Consider the following 23,695-nt stretch of genomic DNA (forward strand, 5'->3'; position numbering starts at 1 on the left):
ACTGGAACTGATAACTCACAGCAGTATAGCTACAGCACGCCCATCACCTGCCTTCAGCATGGAGAAGTCCCAGTTCAGTTTCCCAGAGACGAAATATGATGCGTGAGAGGTGTGCAGCTCTACTTCTGGCTTCACTGTTAGACAGGCTGAGATATACAGAGGCGCTGCCATCTCTTCTTCAGGCAGTGCAATAGAGAAGACCATCAGGTACCTGCACAAGATGGAGCTGGGCAGCAACTCATAAGCAACGGCACAAACCACAGACCCAAAGTCAACCTTCACTCGTTTGTATGTTTATTATTTCAAAGTACAATATATACAGAATGTATAGTGATATTTTCAAAAACTTTATACAGAAACAAGTATCTACAAAATTTAATCAATAGACACTCTGTATACTCAGACAACATACATGTATATATAGGAAGATTTAACATAGTTTCAAGTTAGAACATGAAAATGGGAAAGAAACGCCATCCATCTTAGAGAAAAGCTTTAAATGCCACCCAACTCCCTCCTCTACAGCTCAGCTGTCTGCCCCCTGAAAGGTTCCAGGTGGCTGCAGAGACGCGGTAACTCTAGGATTTCTAGTGCCACCTACCGTTAGCATTTCCCATCACAGTTGTTTATACTCGAGGATCCAAATCCACTGGACTTCCTATAGAACGTGCCATGCTCTGAATCGCTCCCTGGATTACTGCAGGTTCCCTGCAGCACACGGGCTCATCTTTACACTCAATTCAGTGGAAGCCAGAAGTCTGCTATTGTTTAATTTTTAGCTGAGGTCTAAAACCTTGTAATGAAAACTATTTCAAAAGTGTAGATTGCAGTTTTAGTAGCTGGAGATAGCACAGGTGTTGCCAGCAAGTGAAGATGATGAGAGTTTACTTCAGGAAGAAATGAAGACTGAAATGATTTCTACAGCACAAAATGGTGTTCTCCAGTACATCGGATATAGCTTTAGACAACAGCATGGGATTTTACAGAGCATAGAAAAGCATCAGCAGCCTTCCTGTAGGGCCTCTAAGAACATCTGGATGTGTGATGTTTCAATTAAAGGAGCACCCTGAGTATTTAGGAAACAGCTGTTTCAGCCGGTAGGATACAATGAGCTACCAGCTTGGAACCTTCAGATGAAGCCTGTGGCTATCACACATCTAACGGACACTGAATTTCAGTGACAGATATGTAAGCTAATTGCTCCAGGCTGTCTTCAAAATTAGCTTACTGACTCATCAGCACAATTAATTTAATATGAGGACAGTTTTCTATCTCTGACTCATGATATAAATAATATCCACAAAAGTGCACGTGAAATGTATTGAAACAAGCCTTGCACCTGTTGCTGCTCACCTGTGTGAACCATTCCACAGAAACAGAGCTTTTCAGAAATGTTCTTGTGATGTACATTGAGCAATATTAACAAAATAAAAGGCATCTGGCCTGGCAACATCTATATGGATAATATACTACCCGCTCTAAGGAATGAGCAACATCATTAAGCAACTTTGCTGGCCAACTCCATCATGTATTTATCATATTCTGGGCTTACTGTATATAGAATCATTTGCCAATGTGTGAACTACAATGAAATTTCCATCTCTAACAGGTATGTTTAAAATAAAGCTACTAGAAAATGACTTTGGTCCATGTGAATACTGCACGCAACACAGTAAGTGGACTGAAACTTAGGCTGCTTTGTGTCTCCTCAACCAAGGGAAAAGAGTCTGGAAAGATACTAGCGCTACAGAAAGCAAGCAGCATTTAAGAGGACAACTAGCCAGGTTTCTTAAATAAGTTAAAAGGAGAAACAACCATGCCAAAAAGAAATAAAAATCTCCACAATGTCATTGCACTTGTTCCATCTGCACCACGCCTTTCCTTCATTCACATTTTACATCTGAAGAACATACATTAAATGATTACAGTATTAACATGGTATCTAAAACACTGGAGTCATTCAGCTGAACACCTGAAGATATCCAGAGATCTGGTACATTAGAGCACAACAATGCAAACACACAAGAGCTAAGCTATGTCTTGACACGCAGATTGTTCTTTCAAGATCCTTTCCTTCAGCAGAAGGTCTAGTTCAGCCCAGACCAACTGCCTGTTTGCTCAGGATTAGGTGTCAGCATCCCAGAAGTTGGTGACAAGTCTGTTCCAGCAGAGACAGGAATTTTCCGCTCCCCATCACTTAAGCGACAGTAAAGCAGAGATAGTCCCATGACTGTGCTGGTAAAAATTCCCTAATATTTTGTACAACCATTGCAATCAGGAGTTTAAAAAAATATATATGTATACATAAAAACCCACCCAGATTAAAGGGTCCACAGTTTCTCCAAAGCTCATGAGAATCTAAATCATTGGTTTCCACTCCCTCATTTCTAAACATAATCCATTGACAGTGAAGGGACCAGATATCCAAAGACCCCGAAGCTCTCTGGACCACTAAATAGGTCTTGAACCTGCAAGCACTTTCAGAAATGACCATCTTTGAAGTAAACAGGAAGTCTCACTGTCCCGTACCATCTACCCACACTAAACAAATTAGGCTCAATTTGGTTCATTACAACACTCAAGTGATTCAGTGGCACGTGACAAGCTTTCATAAACTCCCCTTCCTGTATGCTGCAGGACTCAAGCCCTTGTTTTGTATATGATGTAAACTATACATGGAGTAAGACAGATTCCCCCCCCCTCCAAAGTGCCCTAATTCAAATAGCTAGAGCATGTGGATGCTGTAGCACACAAATGCACACAACCTTTTTTCCATAATACAAAGTTCAAGTAATTAAGAAAAAAAAACAAAATATGTATTTATAGTGTGAACTGGTCAATACATTTTGGTCAAAAGGCAATAAATGCACCAATAATGCATCTACTGCTGGAATAGACACTTCAGATACTGTAAATTACTAATCCTGGAATTAAAATGTGAACATTATGTTGTGAAACCAGAACCTTGCCACCTTGATCCTCTTCTACTGTCACCATCTCAGACACAAGGAATTAAACCATTCTCAGTTCACGCCACAATGACCACCTAATTCATCACAACAGTAAAATTAAGGAGTCACATAATTTCTACGCCATTTTTCTAGTCCAGTCAACAGACTGAAATCCCACAAGGTGTACGTTCCACTTCTTACCATCACTTTCACTGGCTGCTCTATCCACATCTAATGAGAAAACTCAGTAAGCTTCTATTTAAAAAGCTTTTTTTCTTCATCTGAGAACAGATGCAATCACAATGTAACAGTGGGCAGCTGAAGTCTTTTAAATGCTGTTAAATACACAGAATGCTGGAGAACTTTTAACAATTATCTGAGATTAGATCTATATGTCTAAAGATCGGGGGGGTTACAGGATTTGTTGAATTGATGCTTATGTTATACATACTCAACAACTGTATCAGAAAGTCTCTTAAACCCTTAATTTTACTGTTGTTTCAACTCTTTTCAATAACGAAATTGATTAGCTGGATGTTAATCCAATACAGAAACTAAACAATAGCATCACTCAAAACAAAGTTTTGTGACAAAGCATTTTTCCATGCATTTGTCAAAAATGCTTAATCAACCTAAACATTAGAATTAGTATGCAAGAAAAGAAATAATGTCTGAAAGCCCTTAAAGCTCAGTAACATTGGATATGTTCAACAGCATTTAAAACATAATTGGTTTATTTTTTCAAGCTCCATCATTAAGAGACTGATTAATTACACAGCGCAGAAATGAAAGTCTCTCACTGCAACTCACTCTCAAAACACAGTATGCACTGCAAAGCATCTGTATGTCATTTCAAATAGAAGTTTTAGATCAATGTAGTGTGTAGTAAAATTCAGCAACGCTTCAGGCTGGTATTGAGTAGACAGGACTACACAGATGCCAAACCCCGCAGATCTCTCAAAGTAAGGACAGCCGGCATTGACTGAAGGCTGTGGACACAAAATACTGTGTGCGCTGGCAGGCAATTAAATTTCAGGAAAAAAGTTAAAAATAGTGGTCTGTAGCACCTGCCTTTGCTGTATCCTCATGCCAGTTATTCCACAGAAGTTTTAGTTATGTCTGCTTGATTTTCTGTTCCAGTTCATGCTTGTGTTTAATAAGCCGCTCTATTTCTGTTCCTAAGGTTTGAAGGTTTTCCTTTGGGGGGAAAAAAAAAGGATTGGTTAAGTCAGGGAGAAAACAAGTAAAATCAGCACAATATACACCAGTAAGTGAAAATAATTATGTCAGCAGATTGATACTTGCAAGTACCCAGAACAAATGCAAATGATTACAGAGGCAGAGAAAACCAAGCTCGTTTCAATAGAAGATGTAAACCTCTGAGCAAGTCTTAGCAACTTGTGGTTACTAAGATTCTACAGGCTGCCTCTAGAAAGTACAGTGCTCAAGAATGATAATTGATAAAAGACATCTCCAGCTTCTACAGAACACTTCAGTTTACCTGGCAGGCTATGCAACTCTTCCCAGCCTCCCACCTCTTCACAGCAGAAGTGCTGCCCCAGCAGCTCAGTATGGTGCTCAGTGACTGGCACGTGGCCTGGCAGGTGGAGCCCATGCCACAAGCTCCACAAAGCTGAGGAAAACACGCAAAAGCCTTCCTCCGCAGAAAGCACATGCAGCCAACTACTGAGAACCAGCCCACCAATGCAGTGTATTTAAGGGGCTGCAGGGAGGTAGCAGTCCAAGTTACAGCACTCTTTGATTAACCCAATGCTGTGAGTGTCACTATTCACACCAATCTGACTTCTAAAAAGCCTCCTCCTTCAATACATGCATCTCTTCAAAGAGATTATTTCAGAGTCACAAGAATTCACAAAACAAAAGAAACAGATACTCACTTTTAATGTAATATTTTTCAGTAACGTATCTTCTAACACAGCTTGCAGCTTTCTGTTTATCTCCAAGGAAAGTTCTAAGGTGAGACCACTATCTGCAGGATGAGATGTATACAGAGATGCCATAATCCCTCCCCTCCTACTCAAGTGTACTTTGTTGAAGTCAGAGGCCTCTGAGGACAGTGCGCCAGCTTCCTCCCGCAAAATGTAACTCTGAATAATTCTGGGCAAAAAGTAAAAAAAGACATCATAGCATTAGAAGGTAGAAAAAAGGCAGACACTGAACTAACTTCCGAATCCTGACACGCAATCATTTTCAAGCAGTGCTGTATTACTGAAAAGGCAGTAAAGTCAACTCCTGCAACACCTATGACAGCAGAAAATCTTATCACCTGTGGTATACAGGTGACACAAGGCAACAAAGGAAAGTCATGTCTCTACAGTGACAAGTTAAACATACTTAGAAGTACTTTGAGAAAATAATATTGCTACTGCAACCAAAGAAAGAAAAAGACTAAAAGATGCCCCTATCCACTTTTCTTTGCTGAAAGATAGAAAGACCTGTTAGAAAATGCCACTTATCCCAAAAGATCAAGTACTGTGCAATCTGAAGTTGTCACATGAAACATGACAAGTCTTCAATTTTAAGATGATTTCATTATCCCACATAAACCATCTCCCTCAGCACACAGGAAAGATATATTACATTAGTGTAGCAACACATGCTGATATTCAAATCAAGTAAGCCATGAGAGCTAGAGGGAGGACAGTAGGACTATGACCTGTACACCTAGATACTAAACTGCTCAGAGATCTCATGAGTGAAAGTGTTGCTTAAACCAACTTTTCTAGCAACAACTTTATTCTCTGCCTGACTCAAGTTTCTGGAGAAGGATTTGCAGCACTGCTGTCAGTTCCCAGTTGCTACTGAGAGCTATGTGACATTAATCCATAAGAGCACAAAGTACAAGACAAGCGGGGAGAAATCTTTTGTTTTTTTCATTTTTCAGCCGGCACCCATAGTTGGACTCATTTATTGTTGAACAGTCATTGAAGCATCACTGCTCATTCAAGTCATAACTTCCCAAATCATTTCAACAAAAATTGTCAATACCAGAAACTACACTAAGAACTTTTAAAGAAAAAAAGTGTCTCACATATACAACAGTTTATGCATACTAAATACTGAAAACTTTATGAACCAAACTCAGAACATACTTTGTTTTTTTCCTGATTTCCTCCACTAGGTGTTTAATGTGATCCTCCATAAACTCCATCTTTTCATTTTTTCGAGCATGTGCTTTCTGTAGCCTTAGAATTCTTTCGACCAAGACAGACTTGTCCACCTCTGGGAAGCTATCCACAGCCACTGAAGATCCAGTATTCTCTGGAGACCGATCCTCATTGCCACTGCGTGCATTAAGGGACCCTGCCAACACATTCCAATTTTAAAAGCTCTCATCTAGGTAAAATAGAACTTCACCAGAGCAATGCATTCATTACATTTCAATAGCCTATTTTCTTCAGAATGTTTGTTTCCCTTATATGTGAGGTTTTTATATATGCAGTATTTATACCATTTAAATGCCAGCAGTGTAGTCCCCTAGTATAAGCACAATCCTATTAGCATAACTAATTTTATTTTGTTAATACTTTTGCAGAAGTACCTTCATATTCATTAATACTACTTTATACAAGACTGAACTGATGTTAAACAGATCTGTTCTAGAGTCCACTAAAATTACAACCACAAGAACTGTGTACAGACTCACCAGCGACCTACATTACAAACAGTCTGCAGCACTGATCGCTTAGAGACTGAAATATTTTTTGCTTTCTGTTTACCTCTCTAAGTATTTCTCTCTTATACAGAAAGAAGACACAATAATTTGGCAGACCTAACTCAACACCCCAATCTATGGAGGAAGAAAACAGATGCTGTTTTCAGCATTAAAGGTAATTGTTTTACTGCTAACTGGATAGAAAGTAATGAATTTTACACAAATGCACTGATTCTTATAAACACGCTAACTGATTTTATCATTCACACAGGGCAGTTAAACACTGCTGAAAGCTGCTGCTAATTTTTGTTTTGTCCCTGGCTGCACTTAAGAGAGCCCTCTATAAATTGGAGAGCTCTGAGCTTCCTCCAAACATAAAAGCAACAAAGTCAGGTGTTTAAGAAGATCCAAAACACATAAACATTAAACTCCAGCCTTGAAATAAGAACCCATAACATGCATTTTGGTGTCTGAAGGCTATTTTGTCAGCTTTAATGGGAGACTGCCCACACACTGCATATGCAAAAAGCACAAAAAGTACAAAAGCTCATGTACTATGGCAACCTTATTAACATGAAAGGATTGCTGTGCCAGCCCTATTATTTGTTGTATTACCTGATGAACTGGAACGGCTCCCCATGCTGCTGACTTCTTTGTCATAATTACCATTTTCAATCTGATCCAATTTCCTCCGTGCTAAAAGTATAATAAAATTATGGTTACCAACAGGAGATTAAAAATCAAGAATCATAGTGTGATACACAACAAACACTCTAATCCTCTATAACCTGCAATAATTTAACATGGCTTGACTACTTAAGGTAGCAACTAAAAGCTGTGTGGGGGCAGGGGAGAACAGCCACCTGAAAACAACTACCCTCCTTCTCTCCCTTCCCCTAGACATGAAGTACCTGGATGCAACATCCACTAAGATCCCTAATACACCACAGCAGTTTCTACACAAAGGGGAACGTCACAGAGAATTAATTCGAAACAAGATGACTTAGGTTTGATTTTACCTCTTTCATAACCACTGAATGACAGAATGGCAGCTCTGTTCTAGGATCTCATGACTATCACTACTGGGAGCTGGAAGTAGTACTTGTGCCAGAAGCACCACTCATTCAATAGGGATGAAAAGGGAAAGTGCACAGCTGTTCATATTTATACAAAAAAGAGACAAATAACTTCTCTTGCAAAACACCAGTAGGAGTTTTTTCCCTTTCAAATGCATTTCAAACAGATTTGAATGTATTCAAACCTATCTGCATTCAGAGCTTACAAACTACTGAGTAATTATTTCTATTTATTGTCAAAATCGGTCTTTCTACATCCATCTTTATAAACTGAAGTGCTCTGTTTAATACGCTACAGATTACCTCTCAGCAGTAACTCCTGGTACAGCCAGGAGAAGAAAAACTTCCAGGAACTTTTGAATATGCTCATACAATGATGAGAATCTTTATGCACCCCACAGTGACATTCAGGTAGTGACACACAGGGTAATGAAGAGCAAACTCTCTTGAGATAAAACTTTCATTTTATGAATAGGCCCATTTCAAAAGTTATCAGTCTTAACCACTAAGACCAACAATTGTCATAAGGGCTGTTTACTGCAACTGCAGTTTCTCCCAAATCTAACTTGCTCACTTACTCTCATTCTCTTTAGGGACAGGAATATCTTAAGGGAGTGCACTCAAACAATACAAATACACAGACATGACTCTAGTCTCTACGAGACCCTGCGAAGGGGCTTACAGACCAGGCTGGCTCATTGTATCTGAAAATAATGTCAACCTAGCTGAAGCTGTTTCGTGAGATCTTTCAGGTTTGCTGCATGCTTGCGCTTCTGTGTAGTCAGTTCATCTTTCAGCTCATCCACGTGGGTCTTCAGTGCTGTCAGTTCTTTTTGCTCTGAAGCTAGCTGAGCCTGTAGCATCTCAACCTCTAGCTTTCGTTGATCCTCCTCCTTCTGCAACTTGGTGGCCTGAAATTATAATTTTAAGTGTTAAGCAAACAGGAAAAAAAAAAAAAAAGGCACTTCTTACCTGATAATCTCTTGCATTTAGAATTTACTAAACAGTAACTCTGCAAATGAATACACAACACAGCGCAGTGCTGCAGTGAGAGACTCATAAACTCTAAAGCATCTATACAGTGCAGCACAGATATACATAGAGCTGTGCAGTGCAGCCACATGAACTTATTTTTGACAACACATTAAAAATGATGCTTATCTTGCACTTTTCAAAGATAACCTAAGAAAGTTTACAGTAATAATTTCACACACACACTACAAGCTTTTGATTGCTTCAACGACAGCTGTACAGACAAATCTGCCCTCAAAGACAAAATGAGCAACATGGTAACAACTCATTTCAGGCCAGTGTACTTTGGAATTTCTTTCACCTCCAGGCTAGCAAACTCAAGAGCTTGAGTTTGGGAAAGGGAAGGTGGAATTCATGTCCTCCAGACATATTAGTAGTGCAAGAAACAAGCTGCATGCAACACTCACCAGATCATCTTTAGCCTGTTGAACACACTCCAGCTGATTCTGCAGCTCTCTTTCGCTGTAAGAAAGCTTATCCAATTGGCTCTGTAAGGAATTGTTTTCAGACTGAAGCTGTGCATTCTTACTGGTTAATTTTTCAGTGAATATCAATAGCTCAGATTCTCTTTTCCGACTACCTTCAATGTCTTTCTGGAGATCAGCAATAAGAGAATTGAGACCATCTACTTCTTCCTTTAGAGCACCGATATCTTGTTCATCTCTGTCAAAACAATTGCATTTTATTAGGGAAAACCTGAGCTTGAAGTCATCAGATATGAAACCTTACTGAAATAAAAGCATTTGAGACTGAATAAGGGAAAAGAACAATCAATGACCATGGCATATCACTGGGTGCTTTTAAGTACTAAAATTGTTTGCAGATTCCACATCATGACACAACGCAATGCTGAAGTAACTCAGAAAACTGTACCCTATGTTAGGGCTAAAGCCATTGGCATCCTCAAGGAAGGCAACCTCTGTTCACTGTGCACGGCTGTACAGGATGTCTAAACAAAACTCTCAGAAGCAGTACTGCAGGTAAGAGAAAGGCCTGCAAACCTAATATTCTCATGTTTCCCTTTTCAAAATACGTTATTTCATTATGATGAGAGACATTTCTATACCTTACAGTCAAGGCTGAAGTAGAAAGTTAAATATTTATGTATCTCAGGATGGTCTAAGGGACCCTTAAAACTATCCAATAAAGGAAACCCTGAAACACTGAAGGTAAACAGCATCCAGCTTAAGTGGTTCCTAGCATACAACCTGAAACAATCTTTCCTACAAAACTCCATATATTTTAATATTTCCTCCAATGCAAAAAAATAGCTGAACATCCACTTCATGATATCTTTTCACACAAGTCTCCTTTCAGTTTTCTCTAAAAGAAAGAAATTTGCTCTTATAATCCTTTTCTCATCAGAAAAAAGAGAGGAGATTTTACAAGAATTAAGACAAAGCTCCTGCAGAGAAGAAGACAGTTATTTATTCTAAGCAACGGTAGGAAAAAACAGAGTTCCAGATTCCAGGATTTCTGTTTCAGAAATAACAGGCATTTACTGACTGAAGTTTTCAATCTCTTGTTGAGATTCCACAACTTTATTAAACATTCTAGACAGCAATGAAAACATGTTTAGATCATTTTGAGAGAGAAATAAAAAACTATATAAAAAATGGCCTAGCAGTAATGAGCACTGAAGACATAAGATATTTAAAAACAAACTTTTGATCCAAACATAATAGAAAAATAGAGTCATTTACAAGGACATCACTATTACTGAGAAAAGATAACTGGAAAAATACACATTTGCAGTTTTCTCACTGGTCACCAAGCTCATTTTAATTCTTTCTGCAAGATTCCATGAGAAAAAAAACAACAAAACAAATAAACTGTTACTGATTGAAGTGTAAGGTTCAGTTTTCTCCAATGGAATGCATTTTACCTTAGAAAGGCTGATGAGAGTGCTTATACAGCTGACCAACACAGAGCAAATGGAAAATGCTTCATTCTCTAAAGCCCGAGGACAACATATATCGCTGAAGGACTTTTCAATGACAAACAAGAACTCCTAAGAAGTACTGGAGGGACATGTGAGTGGTTCTGTTTATCCAACAGCTATTTTATTTACTGAGAATCAATGAAGCAGAAAGCATTTCCGCATTCTAGTTAATACGTGTCATACAGAAACTCACACACACAGAAACTCCTCAACTGTCCATGAACTCTTCCAAGATATTGTTCCTTACACTTTTAAGTGAGCAAACTTCCACACAACACAGCTAATACCAACCTACCATAAACACAAATGTTCCTCACTGTCTGCACAAAGTATCTGCCAGAAATGGAGCTGCTAAATACTTTAATTCACCCATCACATTTTTGAAGCAATGGATCTATCCAGTTTAGCTCTCACTTTCCCCAGTCTTCCAAAAAAGCAAGCACTAAGCAGACTCCTACATGACAGAACTGAAACAAACACTTCCATTAGATGAGCCTAAACCCACCTGTCTCCTAAGAGTTGACAGATGTTATCTCCATTACTAGCAATACTGATGTACAATAACCATTTAAGATAACAATATTCCACATTATGGATGTTTTAAAATGCATAATCATTTCAATAAGTAACTTCCCATTTCCCAAAAAATCAGTCACATCATTCCTAGAAGTGCATATCTGTACCTCTGATGTTGATCCTGCAGACGATCTACAGTTTTGACTCTGTCCAGTAAACTCTGAATTTCAGTTTTCTGTCTATTAATGATTTCTTTATACTTGGATAATTCATCTTCTGTTCTTAAACGCTCATCCTCTAAACACTTTACCTAAACAGAAACAAACAAACTTTATTTTCCCGAGCTTTGAAGCTGAACTATTTTAATCAGATGCCTGAATTTTTGTACAAAACACTTGCATTATTTCTTCATGATTCCAGTAGCCACCAACAAAGGCCACACACACAGTCACAGTTATGTACTTCTGGTTTCATGCCAGTCAGTACCTAATCAAATTATTTATTCAAAGAACTAAAAATACAATTAACAGATTGAACAAAGTCTTGTTTCAAAAGCCAGCACTTTTGCTCCCCTGTGATCCCACACACTACCTTTGTTCTCAGTGTCCGAAGCTCATCCATGCCTTCTTTAAATGTTCTCTTCAAGTCTTCCAGTTCTTTTATTTTTGCATGAGGCACCTTTTAAAAAAAAAAAAGAGTGAAAAGTTCCCTAAGAAATCTCAACTGACAACGACGTCTTCTGGGATGTCAAAGAAAATCTGTCTCAATGCAGGTCAACACACCAGCTCAGAGAGTTTAAGAAAGAACAGGTACCCTAAAGGTTTTCTTTTTCTTAGGGAGAACCGAGAACAAAAATAAGATTTCACAATTTAGTTTTAGCTGTACAAAATCAACACCACAACAGAAAGACATCTGGGGCAATAACTAAAAACATCCTCCAAAAGTCAGGGATGGAGATAGGCACCTGAGATAGAAGACTAGGCCAAAAATAGAATGCCTGGCAAGAAGCTTAGAAGAAAATATCCTCAAATTAGAAACTTGCAGCATTCTTAACTACCAAGTTAACAACTGTCCTACCTCCACATCTGTCTCCACAAATCACATATTTACCTCCAAGTGCTCGGATTTCTCCTGCATTTGTTTCTCTAGTTCTCCTTTAGTTACTTTGAATTTTGCATCCAACTCACTTGATTTAATTTCTTCTGATTCCTAAAAAGATAGAAGATATAAGGACAGTTTTACAGTTATACATTCCCCTTTCCTGCTCTACAAGCAGAGACAGCACTTCACATCACTGAACGTGCTTCCATAGCTAGGTATCTAACAATTCTGAACATGCGAAGGAATGCCTTCACACAGACTGGATACCAAACATGTCAAACTTTTTCCCTTTGTTTTACTTGGAACATTGATAAATATACCAGTAATTGGTCACCTCAGCACTGCAGCTCACACAGAATGGTTCTTCCCTGCTATAGCTTAAGGCAGAGATGGAAGAACAAACCAAACAGATCCTAAACATTAATTTCAATTCCTAAAGAAAGGTGCCTACTTGATAGGTTTTTATCATTTCTTGACAATTTTTCCTTATTTGGTCTGCTTCTTCTTTTGCTTGAGTCAACTTTGTTGTTGCATCTTTGAGGCGCTCTTTAGATTCCTATGGAAACAGGAATGAAAAATGGTTAAGCTTATTATCCATCTTAATTTAGAAAAAGCATTTCTCATAATAAAAGTTATCTACTTCAGTTTGAAATGAACCAAAACAGGGGGTCCAGCTCCCCTCAGCTCACCAACACACTTACGCCCCCCTTGCTTTTATTCAGGTATTACTTCATCTAATTTTGTCTGTTCCAGCATTGAAAACACACAAAAATGGCCTGCACACATCTTTTGATGTGACACATCAAATCTATCACATGACTAATAAAGCAAAAAGAGTTAAATCTATCATACAAATTCCAAATTAAAAAATGATCCTTTGAAAAAATAGGATCAGACTGAGCTCATTCCCCTCAGCACAAACACCACACACCCTTCCAACATTTCTGCTTCAATACCAACAAATTTAAGAGCACCACCCCAATTTGTTGCAGGTGTTCAAAAAGCAAATGTTCTAAAGCAGATTTGAGTACTACTTAAAGAGTAAACCATATAGTAACTACACTGCTCTGACTGCAGTTTCCTGTCATGACAGGACGCCACCAACCTTGTGAGAATCCATTTCTGTTTTTAATTTGTTCTGAGCCCATTTTACTTTGATAACATGAGAATTGATTTCTTCTTTCAATTTTTCAATTTCTTTGTTGAGTCGAGTGGCTTCAGCTTCCTAAAAAAAAAAAAAATCATCAATTTTATTTTATGGATTTCAATCATCCAGTGCTTCTACAAGACTCCTGCTGAAGTGTAAAACGCACAGTTAATGTCTGGACTTCGTAAAGCCATGCAGAGAATAAAATATGCTCATGATACCTTAGTGTACAAAAAAAACCCCAACACATCAGTGTTCTAGTCAGAGCAGTAAAATACAAATGAATCTTTAAACTGAATTCTGACATTAAGCACAAAATAACATCTCCTTAGAATCACAGAATCACCAAGGTTGGAAAAGACCTAAAAGATCATCCAGTCCAACCGTTCACCTATTACTAATAGCTCCCACTAAACCATGTCCTCAACACAACATCCAATTGCTCTTTTTGGCAACAGGATGAAGAAACAGGCAAAGTGGTAAAGTTATATATTTCACAAGGCCACAGATATAAAATAGTATGACATTACAGCTATCAAGGTGCAGAGCAGTGTGAGCACTGTATGTATATGCAGGTCAAACCATCAACATCTATGTCAGTGTCAAGTAAGACCTTAACAGAAGCACATCGCTGGCCTACACTACTACTAAGTAGTTATCCACAGATCTGCAATTAAGCCAAACTTTCAAACTGTTTCTGAAGTGATAAAATCACCTTCCAAAAAAAGGTTTACAGAAGCACCATGTGAGGGCAGTACAATTCCTGTAAGGCTCCAATATAATTATGAGGTATTATCAGCATTCTTATATGAGTAGGAGGTGAGTTTACACTTCAGAAATGTATTTTTTATGACATTTCTTACACTGCGTTTTTCAGATCCTTCTTTTCTCAGCAATTGTGCTTCATAAAATTGCTCAGAAAGGATCCAAATCAGCATGAATGCTACTGATTTATCAGTGTGAGGGAAGATAGTTGTGAAACCAAATAGAAAAAGATCTGGGTAATTTAGAAGGCTGATGTGAATCTTACTGGCTTCTAAAAAAGGAATGGAAATATTCTGGACTGAGAATTCCTACTGCTGTATCACCTGTTTTTAGTTTTATGAAATACCATGGGGCCCAGACAGAAAAACTTCAATAACGACTGCAACAATTTAAAGTCATTACAGTCTTTAAAAAGATCCAACCAAGCAAGAAGATGGCAGTAAGAAATCAGTTACTTCCTCCCTTTCCTACAGCAGAAAGTGGTTTTCACAGTAAAATCAAATGAAACCAGGCTTATTTTATCAGGCATAATAGCAAACTAGTGTTGATAAGGTTGTTTGATAGTACTTTTAATCATTCACTCAAGTCACACAGCAACACTTGGAGCACCTTATTTTCATAGAGCTGGTGCAATCTTCCTTTTTCCTGAGAAAGCTGCTTAATTTTATTAGTGTGCTTTTCAATTTCTTTGTTTGCATCTCTCACTCTTCTCTCAAGTATCTCCTTTTCCTTTCGAAGGTCAAGTGACTCCTTTTCCCCTCGGACATATTTCATCACCATTGTTTCCTTCTCATGGCGTGCTTCTTCACATTTCTTATTTGCCTTGAAAAATAGTTAAATATGAAACAAAAGGTTGATTCATTCTACTTTGCTTTTAGAAGACACTACTGCAATACCTAAAATACCAAATAGAATAGCATAACAAAATAGGACCCAACAACTCCAATTTTGCAAAGACTAACATTAAATCCCTACTTAAATATGACAAGAATTCAAACGATGCAATTGGAATTGAATCAGTCAATACTTACCCTGAGCAGCTGCAGCTTCATAAGTGAACATCTCAAGCAAATTACCACTATTTTAGTAATTTTGAATTCAGTTGGTTATTCCAGAAGTAGTATATCTGACAAGTTTAGTAATAAAAACAATACTTCTGTAAAAACACTGTTTCAGTCTTCTGTCTTCTTGTCAGATGTCAACAGTTCAGCAGCTTATTTTTCAGATGGATTCTGAATTACATAGACCTAATGATGTGTATTTGTAAGAAAGCATCGGTCACTCCAGAATGCTAACAGCTATTTAGAAATTCATTAGTGATAGTTACCAAAAATATATATGTAACTACATGGTATTAGTTCCCATTTTAGAAACTTTTGACTTAACCAGTTGATCTAACAACCAAGGCTGCAAGTTTCCTACAAAGATCAAGGTCATTCATGAGATGTTCAGTAATTAAAAGTTATTACCTGTTCCATTCGAAAGGCCATTTCTTTATGCAACTGTTGAATAGTATTTTTGGCAGCTGCATCTTGAGCTACAAGTTTGTCTTTATTAGTTTTCACTTCTTTATTAAGCTCTTCTATTCTTGCTTCTAGCTAAAAGACAATAGTGTGATATAATTATAGGGAAAATAAGACTTTGATCATGTTTTGTACAGGCAGGAACATTTCACAGAAAATTATAAGCTACAACAGATCTTTACCAGTGGTTTAAGCTGCAACTAACCATACAAACATCTAGCTTTGTACTGAAGTACAAGCATGAAAATTGTATATTTTCATCTTATGGGAGACATTGATATCAAATGAAGTAAAACAAGAGGCACAGTGATTTACTACAGAAAAAAAAAAGATTGACAGCAAATGCAACAGTGATGGCTGCCATACGAAGTTACTTTGTCTTCCATTCTTTGGTTGATATCCCAGAGCCAGCAAAGACGTCATGCATTCAAACTGAACCAGCAATTAAATCACTGAAAAATAACTCAGCAAATACAAAGATGGCACTTAGTCATTGTGCTGGCACATATTTTTAGCCACCCAGCAAACTAGATCAGAGTCCTGATCCAGCTGAAAAATAATTACTGACAGCCAACTGGAACACTTCCCAAAGCACATCCACTGCACAGCCACACAAGCGTGGTACGACAGGAAATAGTGTAGCACAGGAACAGGGGTGGTGGCTACATAAACTGTAATGCTGTCCAAAGGTTGTTCTAATTTTCCTTAATGATTACCCTCTTGTTCCAAGGAGGACCAATTCACTGAGGTTCTTATTTCTTTGTGGGGGAAAGGTGTGTAAAAACATAAAGATGTCAGGGCTAGTACTGCATTTTTGTGCAATTCCAAGCTACGACAAAAGGCAAGAACAAACTACAATATTTTTAACCACGCAACAAATGTGACCACATGCTCTACAATTTTGCAGCTGCATCATTCCCTAGCACAAGAAAAATCTCACATCTACAAGCATACACATTTTGCTTGCAGTTGTGAGTGCAGACAAACTTTCATTTACTTGAAAGCTACTCCAGTGTATCACAACTTTTACCATTCTGCCAAAATGCACAAGATGCCTTTAATGAACATACACTGACTTCAGCAGAAAGCCAAAGTATACATGTGTCACTTAATAAGGCAACTTATGAAACTGCAACTCTCCTGACTCTACAAGACTTTCAGATACTGAACACATAAACTTTTGAGTTTCTGGACTCAGATCATTCAACTAAAGATATAAAGCATTTTGAGCCAGTAGATACTTGGTGGAAGAATGGCTTTATCCTTGTAAAACATTCAGGATGCCTGAGCACAGACATCCCACCCTCCTCCCTGTGCTACCAAGTGCATCCTATTAAATGCTGGCACCAAATACAGGTAAGATACAATCTGCCACTTCTCTTTTGTTATCTGTACCTGCTTAATAATGTTAAGGTGCTGCTTTTCTGTTTCTGTCCGTTTTTTCAGCTCGTCTTTCAAGTTGTCCTTTTCCGAGCAGATTTCCAAAATCAGTTCTTGATGTTTTTTGTTTTCTTTAATCAATCTGTAGAGAAAAAAAAAAAAAAAAGAAATAAAATATGCTACATTGATTGTTTTGTTTGATTGTTTTTAATTGAGGTGCATGCTTTTTCTTCCTGATTTGCAAATGTATTGCAATTACTGCCAGAAACATCAATTAAATCCACCAAACCCTTACAAAAATAAAAGTCTAAAGTAAGACTAAGAGCTTAAGAGATTGAAATCTAAACCAGCACCTTGTGAGAAAACTGCTTGCTTCCAGCATTTTGGGGCTGCTAATGTCCATGATGAAGCAAGACATTTCATGCCTCCATGCAGCTAACAGAACCAGCAGCAAGTTCTGTAAAAAGGTTAATACTTTAAGGTACTCATTGACACCAACTTCCAACCACACAGCTTTCCCCAGTCAAAGGTCTGAAAACACAAGTGTTGTATTCCTTTATGAACTGGCATGAACTGTCCAGAACGAAGCTGAGAAGCTGGTAAGAAATGGAACCCCGATTTTCTAAGTCCTATACAACAGTGACAGTGTCTATGCTCATTCTCCTAAAAAGTTCTTTTTTAAGCTATGATTTGTTTCTTTTGCAGCTGTCTGAAGCCTCAGTTTAAGCTAACAGCTCAACAACAAAATGCTTGCTTGATCTTCTAGCACTGCAATATAAGGCAGTCACACACAAAACTCAAAAGTAGTATTGTCAGAACTGCTGAATAAGAAGTCTCTAACAAATTAAATGTTTAAAGATGCAGGTAAATATCAGATATTTTCAAAAGCACCTAAGCAAATTAGGACCCTAATTGCATGAATTTGTGAGGCGTACATTTACCCAAACAAGATATTTAAACACCCCTTTAGATGCATACTTTCATCTTCAGCTTCCCTTTCAGGAAAAATCTTTAAACAAACAAGGCCCTCAGCATTACAAAGACTTCAAAACCACCAGCAGTGAAAGAAAACTCAGATTAAAGAACAGTTCAGAAGTACTGACTATTCCAAGATTACAGATCCTAAAAGCAGACTGAGATTCATACAACTGTTGCTTGCTTATGTATCCTATTTCTGGTCAGAAAAGACAGCTGGGGTATTTCCAGAACAATGTTACAGGAAATACTGCTGATCATAAGTGAAGGGACAAAAATCAACCACTCACTGTCCTCTGAACTAAACATAGAGTGCTCCACAGCAGCTTTGCACTCTGGAGGTGAGTCCCCAAAAGTCACTACTCCAGGGATACCAGCTGGCAAATAAACAGAAACTGAAGATTCATTTCAGTTTACATTAAAAAAAAAACTGTGTACATACACAGTAAATACATGTACCTACATGTGAATTTGTCTGTAAGTAGATGACCCACTGCTGTGCAAAATTCTGGCCTGCCTTTGAGTTTACTGTAAACAAACACACAAAACCTAACTAACTCGTTCCCATCTTCTGCAGTTAGAACCATCTACACACCCAACAGCAGTTCAGCTTCCCACTCCCCCTTAACAATTACTGACTGCCCAACCATATGTATCCTAGCTACCCTGTCATTGACTTTCCTCACCCACATTCTATGGCAGAGGTTAACTGGCAATGTACAAGACAACACCGTCTGTACTTTTTGGCAGTCTCTGCCTGTCCTTTACTCCCTTTGATGTCCTCCCCTACCATGTTACAAGAATGTCTCTTCTGAAGAACCTCACAATCATTTCCAGTTCTGTAAACAGGAATCAAAGTTTAAGCACATATTTTCCTTACAAGTACATACACACTAGGTAAAAATAATTTCTCATTTAAAGAAAATTCTTAAAAGCCATTAACTGTACTTCAAACAACTCACAAAATACTAGTTGTTTTCTAACAAAAAGCCATATTCACACAGCTGAAACTGTTTGGTATATACCTCAATATTTCTGACGGGAATACTGAAACACTCACTTTTTTATAGTTTGCTCCTGCTGCAGGTATTTATCTTGCACGCATTTATCAAACACAGCCAAGGCATGCTCACCCTTCTTCACACCATTTGGGCATTTGCATTCTTTGGAAAAATCTGTAGATAAGAGTTCAGATTCTATTTCCTTCAGCAAATCCTCCTGCGAAGAAGTCTGTTGTATTGTGGAAATAAGCTTCTTTGTGCAGTCTGTGTCATAAGGGCTTTCAGAATAGATTTTATCACTAGATTTTCTCACAAAGTCCGATTCCTCCCTCAGCTCCTGAAGTAGTTCTATCAATGATTGCTCTGTCTGATTAGTTTTTGGATCTCCTCCAAATTCTTCACTAGATAAACACCCTGTTTCCATGGAGCCTTCTATCCTTCTTTCAGAGCAGGTATTGGCACCACAGTCCTGACCTTCACTGCGGTCAAGAGTAGCACACTGCTGCTCCTGCCTTTCCGTCAGGCCTCCACCACCACTCATGTCAGCAGCTGTTGAATCCTGGTCTGAGGATAACAACCTCGGTTCTGCTTCCAAAACACCAGCATCACCTCCAGCGCAACTGATGCTTGAACAGTCCTTCATTCCCGATGTTTCACCCGACTTCTTGCTGTCTGAGGACTGGTAAGAGGCCTCCTCTGACAGACCGACTGGCTCCAGAGCGCTCTGCATTCCTGGTGAATATTCCTCCATCATATTCCTTCAGAAATCTAGAACAACAACTCATATTAGACAATATATTACAATCCAAACCAAAACAGAAATTGAGAAAGGAGGAAGAAAGGCTACTGGAAGGTAAAATTCAACAGGCAAAAATATTTAGACATGTATTTTTAGAATTAATGATTATATTAAAACCAGAAAGAGTTCTAGTAATCACTCCTGGAAAAATAAATAAATAAATGAAATCAGACAGTGAAAAAAGACTCTAGAAACATAGCTTTCATTTTCTATGTGTGATTTGAAAACAGCAATATGCTCTCAACTCAGTCTTTGTTTTAAACAAAGCAGGGTGACTCCTGCATCCAGGCCAGGAGAATACATTTCCTTATTGCCACATCCTCACCTACTTAGTCATACAGTCAAATGTATCTGTACCCAACAACTCAGAAGGAACAGGCTCAGGGTGAGATTCTCTTTTCCCCATCACTTGCAAGCTACTGAAATCCCTCTGGATGAGGGCAGATGGTCTGCAGCAGATTTGCACTCTCAAAAGTAGCTTGCAGAGCAAAAACTTTAGGAGTTGAAAAGCTATGTAGGAAGTGCTTTTTTTAGAAGGACACCATACCGTGATCCAGATAACCAGAACGTTTATGGAAGAGCCTGAGTATAATGCTGCATCTTTTTCAGTATCCCAGATGGTCAGGTGTCTGGAAAGACTGCTGGCATTTTTAGCAAGCACATGAAGCTCTTAACACACTATTTCCATCAGCAGAAATTCATTATAGCACTCATAAGTTTCAGATGCAATCCTGTCCTGCTAATACTGGATAAATTAGTCTATGTATAAACAGAAGCATTTTTTCTTTAATTTACAAATTCAACATTGCTTTTCTAACAATTACATCAAAGGCAACTTTGCCACCTTGCAACATGAGGCATATTTTCATACTTGCTTTCTCTCTCATGTTTCACAAAGCTGTTGAGCTGCATGCCGTGCTTGGACTCAATCTGAAAGGAAACCCTTTGTACTGCTTGTCTTCTCCAGAGCCTTATTAACCAACACTAAGTACTGCGCCTTATACCATTAGGACAGAGGGATACACAAATTTCATTATATCTGTGACTTATTGCTACCACTGTCACCTTCTACTATTTTGGAAGAAAATCAGATAAGGAAAAAAGCTACAGTCTCAGCTGAGCTGTTTCTACCAGAAAGTCCTAGCAAACAAGCCCCACTGCTAGTACCCAAACCAGGCACCTGCTCATCAACAAGAAGGTGTAAATTGAATGCAGGGCTGAGAGTATGACAGGGAACATGCTGTGGTAACAGTCACAAATCATCAGAAGACAATTCTACACCTTACAGTAATAAGCAGACAACATCTCCTTTTTGGTTTAAAAACAAATCTGAATGATACATCCCTCTAGAACAGGCCAAATCGATAGAAACAACAAGTGAAAATAGAGGTGAGAATGCAGGTGTTTTTACACAATAATCCATGTGAAACTTGTGAAAATTGCACAAGGTTTACAAGGAAATCTCCCCTGATACTAGTAAAATCCATGACCCCTCTCCTCTGCTTCCAAATATTTACACTTCAGCCAGTCCTGGAGCCAACAAATCCATCCACTTTGTTTGCTCAGCCAAAACAACTGCTCTTTGGGTATCTAGCTACTTTTTGATAACTTCTCCCAGTAATGAAATCACAGTGTGCTGCTGTTGTCCTAAAAACAAACAAAACCCACAGACAGCCGGTATCAGCAAAGAAAATGAACACAGCTAGAGGAAAAATTATTCAGCTTGACAGCAGCAGAACAGAACTAGCTCCTACTTAATTAAAAAGCTGTTAAAAATAATGATTTGAGCCCGGCGGATTTAACAGTCAATAACCATGAAATAATGTGCAAATGATGCAGTTGTTCACACTCCTGTCATAGACAGCTTGCAGCCCCACACTCAGCAGGCCTGGCCACAGAAAGTCACTGAGGTAGCATAAAGCCAAGGTGCAGGTTCTTTTCCTACCACAGTCACTGTAGTCTAAGTTCTTGCTGGCACTTCCCCTGGAATGATCAGAGAGAACCTATGGCTTATTTTAAGCCTTTCTGAAGTACTTTCTAAAGCGTTATCAAATCCCCCAAATGTAGAGCTGTTAGATGTATTACTGCCTCAAAGCTGCTCACTGCTGCCCAGCTGCTCAGTTAACTCCCACAGGAAAAGAAGAGGTAAAATGAGGCATGGGAACTTCCACAATGCTCGTCATGCCTAAAACGTCCAGTCAGCAAACCAGATGGTATTTATCTTCATAAGACAGCAACAGGTGAAAAATAGAAACCATACATTAGCAAGAACACTAATTTTTCATCTTATTATTTCCTTCAGCAAATATGACTGTGAATTAATATTAGAGACTAAGCCCAATCTCTCTGGAAGCAGAAATAAAATTATTTACATAATTCAAGTAATCACAAAGCAATAAAACACCACTGACTCCATCTATGATGAGCTATTATCAACTGTGAAAAAAGCGTAGGTTATGAATTAACTTGTGGGGAATTCAAACAGACACTAAGCTAATCTGTTATAGCATGAAGAGTAAACTATGAGCATACAGTATTTCCAGACTTATTCTACATTTCAGTGCTGCTTTTAATATAGTAACTTGTATTCTGGGCATTCCCAGCCTTTCCTATGCCAAAATACTGGACTTCAATCACAGGATCAAAATTTATCTTCATATTGGAGTAACTACCAATGCCAATCCTGACCTTGACCATCAAATAGGTCTCCTGCATACTCAGGTTTGTCACATTCACCTCAGGCACCAAAATATAGTAGATAAGACCGGACAGAAAGCTGCAGTAATGATTGTCAAGAAAAGGCGCCTGCTTTGTACACAGAATTCTTCATGCTAAAGTAACAACAATGCCATTAGCCTAACTGCAGCCAGCTGAAATGAAATGCTGCCGATTCACATCAACATGCAAGTGTAGCAGACCTCAAGCCACTTACCTAATTAGCCAGTAGCTGGTGGCTTTTCTATGTTTTGCATCCACCTTCTACTATCTTACAAATGACTCTTCCAAAATTAAGAGAAATAATAAAGTTGTGGTTTCACTTTCTTACCCAATACTGCATGAAGAAAAGAAGGCATCTTGGTGATCTCAGCATACTTTACACTATCTTCAGAAGGTGTCATAAACAATGAAAAATGCAAATCAACTGCTTCACTTAGCACTATGTTATTTATGCATGAAGGCAGGCCTGCACTAGAAATCAGTGAAAGCACTGCCAGGTGCACACTGCATTCTCTGGCTTCAACCGGTTGCTCTGTTCCTTCCTTGGTGACTGAACACCTGAGCAGCACAGCAGAAGTACCCTGCTCTTCCATCACTGCCTTATGAGATCTGACAGAAGCACACCACTCCTCTGCTGCCTGCACCATAGCAGGATGTAACCACCACCAAGTCTCAATGAAATGCCCAGGGCAGAAACTTCTCCAATTACCATTTCAAGATTGACCCAGCCCCAGCGTGCCTGCCTACATGCCTGGAATACCCAGTCATCTCTGGGGAGTGCTGCACGTTCAGTGCAACACGTGCTATGTTGCGCTGGCTGTGAGGTTCCCTCCCTGGCCTAGCACTCACAAAGAGGACCTGAGCAGCCCTTCTCCCAGCTGTTCTCACACCTCCTTACCTGCACACAACTGTAGCAGGTTCCTGCTTCACTGCACAAAGCCAAGAAGGCAGCTGTCTGCGTCATCCTACAGATCAGAAACAGAAAGCGAAGCGAGAGGTAATGCCTGATTCTAAACTTGGTGATATGAAGAGGAATGCCCACCTAGCCAACCTCCCCTGCGGCCCCATTGGGCCCAGGAACTGAGCACAACTC

At 38.8% G+C, this 23,695-nt stretch overlaps 2 protein-coding genes across 2 annotated transcripts in view; one reads left to right on the forward strand and one right to left on the reverse strand.

Annotated features, from left to right (window-relative positions):
- Positions 1-7,567, forward strand: part of ADRB1 (adrenoceptor beta 1) — a 31,331-nt gene extending 23,764 nt beyond the window's left edge. Inside the window, exons 2-3 of the mRNA XM_072339818.1 lie at positions 6,719-6,802; positions 7,528-7,567. Of these exons, the coding sequence (XP_072195919.1) occupies positions 6,719-6,748 (30 nt within the window). The 3' untranslated portion in view covers positions 6,749-6,802; positions 7,528-7,567. The remainder of the gene's footprint in view (positions 1-6,718; positions 6,803-7,527) is intronic.
- Positions 273-23,695, reverse strand: part of CCDC186 (coiled-coil domain containing 186) — a 30,840-nt gene continuing 7,417 nt past the window's right edge. The window contains exons 2-16 of the mRNA XM_072339817.1: positions 19,145-19,853; positions 17,125-17,251; positions 15,676-15,804; positions 14,816-15,028; positions 13,400-13,519; positions 12,746-12,850; positions 12,304-12,402; positions 11,785-11,871; positions 11,361-11,503; positions 9,143-9,398; positions 8,425-8,614; positions 7,243-7,323; positions 6,065-6,275; positions 4,850-5,069; positions 273-4,148 (exon numbers count right to left, since the gene is read on the reverse strand). Coding sequence (XP_072195918.1) covers positions 4,065-4,148; positions 4,850-5,069; positions 6,065-6,275; positions 7,243-7,323; positions 8,425-8,614; positions 9,143-9,398; positions 11,361-11,503; positions 11,785-11,871; positions 12,304-12,402; positions 12,746-12,850; positions 13,400-13,519; positions 14,816-15,028; positions 15,676-15,804; positions 17,125-17,251; positions 19,145-19,839 — 2,760 coding nt within the window. The 5' untranslated portion in view covers positions 19,840-19,853 and the 3' untranslated portion in view covers positions 273-4,064. The remainder of the gene's footprint in view (positions 4,149-4,849; positions 5,070-6,064; positions 6,276-7,242; positions 7,324-8,424; positions 8,615-9,142; positions 9,399-11,360; positions 11,504-11,784; positions 11,872-12,303; positions 12,403-12,745; positions 12,851-13,399; positions 13,520-14,815; positions 15,029-15,675; positions 15,805-17,124; positions 17,252-19,144; positions 19,854-23,695) is intronic.

This window comes from Excalfactoria chinensis, chromosome 6 (genome assembly GCF_039878825.1).
Source record: "Excalfactoria chinensis isolate bCotChi1 chromosome 6, bCotChi1.hap2, whole genome shotgun sequence".
NCBI lineage: Eukaryota > Metazoa > Chordata > Aves > Galliformes > Phasianidae > Excalfactoria > Excalfactoria chinensis.